The sequence below is a fragment of the Syngnathus leptorhynchus genome, chromosome 7 (genome assembly GCF_054491065.1).
Source record: "Syngnathus leptorhynchus isolate UIUO chromosome 7, UIUO_Slep, whole genome shotgun sequence".
In the NCBI taxonomy this organism is placed as follows: domain Eukaryota; kingdom Metazoa; phylum Chordata; class Actinopteri; order Syngnathiformes; family Syngnathidae; genus Syngnathus; species Syngnathus leptorhynchus.
The window spans coordinates 9022331-9027392 of NC_141201.1; the positions used below are offsets into that span (position 1 = coordinate 9022331).

Below are 5062 nucleotides of genomic sequence, written 5' to 3' on the forward strand. Positions count from 1 at the left end.
GGAAACTTCTTGGCGTCATATCAATACACTGATTGATACTTTAGCAGGTTTTAACCTTGATAAATTACTTGATAAATGATAAGATACACAAGGTATATTGTCTTTAAAATATTTATTTCAGATTTTTTCTCAAGTCATTTTCTCCCATGACGCTATCTACTAGGAATACATATCAAGTTTAAAAGTATGTGTCTTTGTTTTCATGCACAGTTGTAATCTTCAATTTGTCGACACTTGAGAAGTTTGAGGAATATTGCCATTTTATGGGAATCTTTCTTGAAACAGCTGAGTAAGACGTAGTCCCTCATGACAGATTCTACCATATCTGTCTGCATGTCGTATTGGAGCAAGCCTTGGTCGTTGTAACTCGTTGTCAGTAGGCCCTCATTCAGCATCTGGGCGGACAACTTGAGTCACATCATGGGAATATTTGCAAGCATGATGGCAACTGATTTGCATGTAAATGACCAGTGAAGTGTAATTTGAGTTTAATAAACATAAACATTTTTCTTAGTGTTTTGAAGACTAAGTTGAAGACTAAGTGTTTTGAAGTTAAGACATATCTGTCTTAACTGTTACACATATGTAACAGTTAAGACAGTTGAATCACTGAAGTTAAAAAAAATAGTAATTATTTGATTAAAACTCTTTGGTCTCTGGAATTCTATATGGAAAACTTCATGAGGTCAACCATCATTATGGGCCAGATTGTTCTTGAAGCTCTCACTACGCAATTTACGGACTTACCTTTTTAGTCAGAACGACGACGCCATGCTCCAAACTGATAAGTTTGTCTGACATCCACTTGGTCTTATTGAGGAGCATTTCTGGAGCTCCATCATAGCGGTCCAGTGTTGTCTGTAGGTAAACCAAGGGCTCAATCCACGATTGGACCAGCATTAGCACCGAGTGGAGCAACCATTTGTCCTGGAAGACACGTATGATTTACTAGACATATGAGTTACATGTTATGACAGAAAATTTATGAGCCCCTCTTAAATTGATCTGAACTCCCTACTTCATAAAATTTCAAATAATCCATACACAAGTCATGGACAAACACTTAGTAAACTGTAAACTATAGTTGTCCTGAGCTGCACTGTACTGATTCATAAAACTGATTTATAAAACAAGTGATCAAAAATAAAAATATGCAAATAAAATCTCTATGTATATTTAAATCTAGATGTTTTGTCAACTGCTAAATTCATCGACTGAATTCATTGCATTAAAGGCTACCACTTACTATGAATGAGCTAACTAATCAAATTAATCATGGCTTATTACGTGTTTTTCTTGAAAACATAACAAACCATGATATATTAATTACTATTTTTTTTCAAAAGTGCTAATAGCTAATTGCCCCCCTAATTCAGGACGGGCTCGTACTTTCCCAGCTTCTTTCATACTTCACTTGATGTTCAAAATAACAGGTCTTAGTTAAAAAAAAAAAAAAAAAAAGCATCAGCTTGTGCTTACAGACATTTGCTGGACTTCACCAATGGAGCTTGGAATAGGGATGGCCTTTGTAAGGCACGCATAGGCCTCCTGGTTCCTTTGAAGCCGCAATGGATATGGGACAAATATGTCCTCCTGCAGATGATGCAGACACAAGGGGAGGGAGAGAAGCCACATATACGTAAAATATGGAATTTTCTTGTATTCAGCAGATATGGAATTCTGCTCTTGTTAATTGAATAACATGGGTTGTTATGGATTTGCGAATACTTCTAACATATACACGTGTGCTTAAGGCTAGCCCCACTCTGTGCTGCAAATATTGAATTTCTGTGTTTGTGATACTTACAAACAAAGAGCATGACTCTTCTGCGACACGGTAGATGAGCTCGGCATGCTGGATCACCCGATCCAGAAGCTTGTCCTGTGAAATAGATAAACAGTAGGGGTGGATGACCTGGTCTTGGTCCGTACACTCGAGCAGGAAACCGGTGCTGAGGAGGCAAGGCCATGACAACAAAGACCATAGAGCTCCCTGTATAGCTGAAAACAAACACAAACAATGCAGAAAATGTAACTGCAAGCTTTTCCATGATAGAATTCAATTTTAAAAATCTTGCTTCATGTCGTTTGCCATGTTTCAAGGAAAACAGGCTCAAGGAATGTAAGTATTTAGACATGACAGGGTGTGAGAATACCAGTCATTCTGTGGATTCTTCAGTCCCTGAGGTCTTCTAGGTGATGGCCTTAAGAGGTCAGTCTCTTATGTAGAGTGACCAAACCATGAATATAAGAAAAGGTCACCTCTGGCAGGGGTGGGCACATTTTTGTGCTCAAGTGCCACATTTGAGTTTTTAAATTTATGGAGGAGCCATGTCATTCGTAAGAAGTTACCTGTCCCCCCCCCAAGTTCAAATGTGTTTGTAATTATTTTTTCATATTATTTTCATGTAATTAATTGTAAGTACTCGTATGATAAAACAAAACAGATTCTAAAATAAAATAGATTAAAAAAAAAAGATTTAAAAATGTTAGATATAATTGTAAAATTGTTGATTTTAATTTGATTAAATAATTAAATAAACTTGCAGCCATGATTAATTTTCATTTGTATAAAAATATAATGTTCTCATTTTAATTTTGATTATTTTCAAAAAATATAAAAACATAATGCAACAAATAATACAGGACTGGACGTATGTCAGTTCTTGATTATTTCCATGCGTCCCCCCCTTAGCCATGCTTTGCCCATTTTTTAATGTAAGACCTACATAAATGGCATATAAAGTCGAAGTGGCAACTACACTCAGATGTGCTGGTCAATGACCTATTCAAACCAGAAATATTTAGAAACTCATTTAGACCCACACAAACTACAGTTAGAGGAAAATGAAATGTTTCTACTACGATTCAATGAGCAAAAAGAGTAAAGTAAAGAGTTTGTTTGTCTGTTTGTACATTTGTTAATGGCTACTTTCTGTCCCTTTGCGCTGCTGAGTTCTATCATGACTCAATTGAAGATTATGTGTAATCCTGTTGCTAGTCCTCTCTCGGGTTTCTAGGGATTAGAAAACGCTTGTGATGGGTGTCACATTGCTGGATTCTCCATCATACAGGATGCCTATTCACACATCTAAAATATATTCACACTTGAGGATTATTCACTTACCAGGGCCAATGTTATCCATATTAAAAACATCTCTCCATTTCACCTTTCTTGTCCCACCTGCAATCCTTTGGCTGGAGTACATGTTTACGAGGCTATTTCTTCTTTTGAAGAAATGATACTATAGTTTTGATTATTTTAATGGTAGTTTTTTTCATCCATCCATCAAATCTGTGCAGCTGATCATGTTCAGGGTCTTGGGTGAGTTGATATCAATCATAGCTAAATATGAGTTTTATAATATGATTATGATGATGTACTGTATGTAACATAAGTCCAATTACATAGATGAACAATAAAAAATGATGAATGGGGGAAAAAAAGCTTTGATTTCCAGGCTCTTCAAGCAAATAATTCCAACTTGGTCAAACCGTTGTTAGCCGCTGCCCTTCAGTGAAAGTTCTAATTTTCTACTGATAAATTGTTCTCAGTAATATTATAAGACAAGTACAGGCCTTTCTGCAAACCTTGAGGTGACTCATGTTACTTGTAACTCGTGTCACAAACCAGTCTGGGAACAAGTAGGGATGCACTTTAGAATAGGCCAAGCACTTAAATAAAATGCACACATAAAGGACAGTGCGTCTTCCGGCCAGCCTTGCCACCGAGTCATAATAACAGAGAAACTACAGTACACATAATTACATTTTAAAGCAATATAACAATGCATATTTGCAATTTTATTTGTACTGAAGGGAGAAATAGTGTAGCTTGGGGTCAAAATCTTCAATATTCAGGTCTAGAGACAACCAACCTTCACAGTCCTGTACCTACTCTCCCATTCGTTACATCCACTGCAAAAAAAGTCAGGGTTAAATCGGCTTCAACAAAAGAGTTGTTTGGCTGGGATGAAGACGTTTGACGCCATAATATAGCAAATACCATACACCAAAGTTTGCTGGTCAATTAAAAAACTGCAGAATTACACTTTTGTTTCTAAGAAAGGTTCTTAGAGAGGAGGAATCAAACAAAGCATTAAACATGGTACCATGCAGTGTGGCCTTCAGTCATTTTCTCTGCCATAAACCACGAGCAGCACAATGAGCTTAAAACCATTTTGAAGTGTGCGCATAAGAGCCTGCTCCTAGTTTATCATTCCTGTAATTGTCAACAGCACATAACAGTGGATGGCAATGCTGTGACAGTGAAGGGAATACAAAAGGGACTCGTGTTTGCAAGACTTTGACAGGCTGATGATTTTGTCAATTAATCTGACAACAACAGAGTTGAAGAGTGCATTGCCAGCCTCCTCAAAATAGTCGAGCAGATGAGAAAGATAAAGTTGCATGACGTCTGTCTCAACAGAAAAGTAATTCACTCGCTCATGATGGCTGTGAAATTGTCGTGTGTAAATCCCAGTATATTTATTAATATTTTTTTGTAGGTCAAAGTCATTTGCTTCGCTGGAGTTGGTTAAGTTGAAGCAGACTTTGAGTTGGGGGGGAAAAAAGTGCCTGTAGTGCCTTTGTCAGAAACTGATGTTATACTGCAACCTATTCGAACCCGTTTCAAATCTTGGTCGAGGGTACTACTCCTCAGACTTGAAAATTGGAAGGAGCCTTGTAATAGGTGACACTGTGCAATTTGCACTTGACATAAGCTTTTCAATGATTGGAATGTGCCACCTGGGTGAGACATTCTCTGGAAGGAGAGGTAGTGTGATGATCTCCAGCGTTATTAAAGCAATCGCTACGGAGTGTATCATTCGTTCATTTTTTTCCGATGCAAAACTGACAATATAACACAAAATAATGACGTGTTAAATTCTAAAAACACAATAGAAAAAAGACGTAAATAATTTTAATCCTTCCATCCATTTTCTATACCGCTTATCCCCTTGGGGGGCGTGCTGGAGCATATTCCAGCAGTAGGCGGGGGACACCTTCAACCGGTTGCCAGCCGATCGCAGGGTACACAGAGTCAAACAACCACCCGCAC

General features: G+C 37.6%; 1 protein-coding gene across 1 annotated transcript; it reads right to left on the reverse strand.

The window, feature by feature from the left end:
* Positions 1-200: 200 nt before the first annotated feature.
* On the reverse strand, positions 201-3209 carry smtla (somatolactin alpha). The gene is made up of 5 exons (XM_085916366.1): positions 3171-3209; positions 1808-2035; positions 1480-1593; positions 748-927; positions 201-395 (listed from the first exon to the last, which is right to left on the reverse strand). The coding sequence occupies exons 1-5, from the start codon at positions 3207-3209 to the stop codon at positions 201-203; spliced, it is 756 nt and encodes a 251-aa protein (XP_085772492.1).
* Between the last annotated feature and the right edge of the window lie 1853 nt (positions 3210-5062).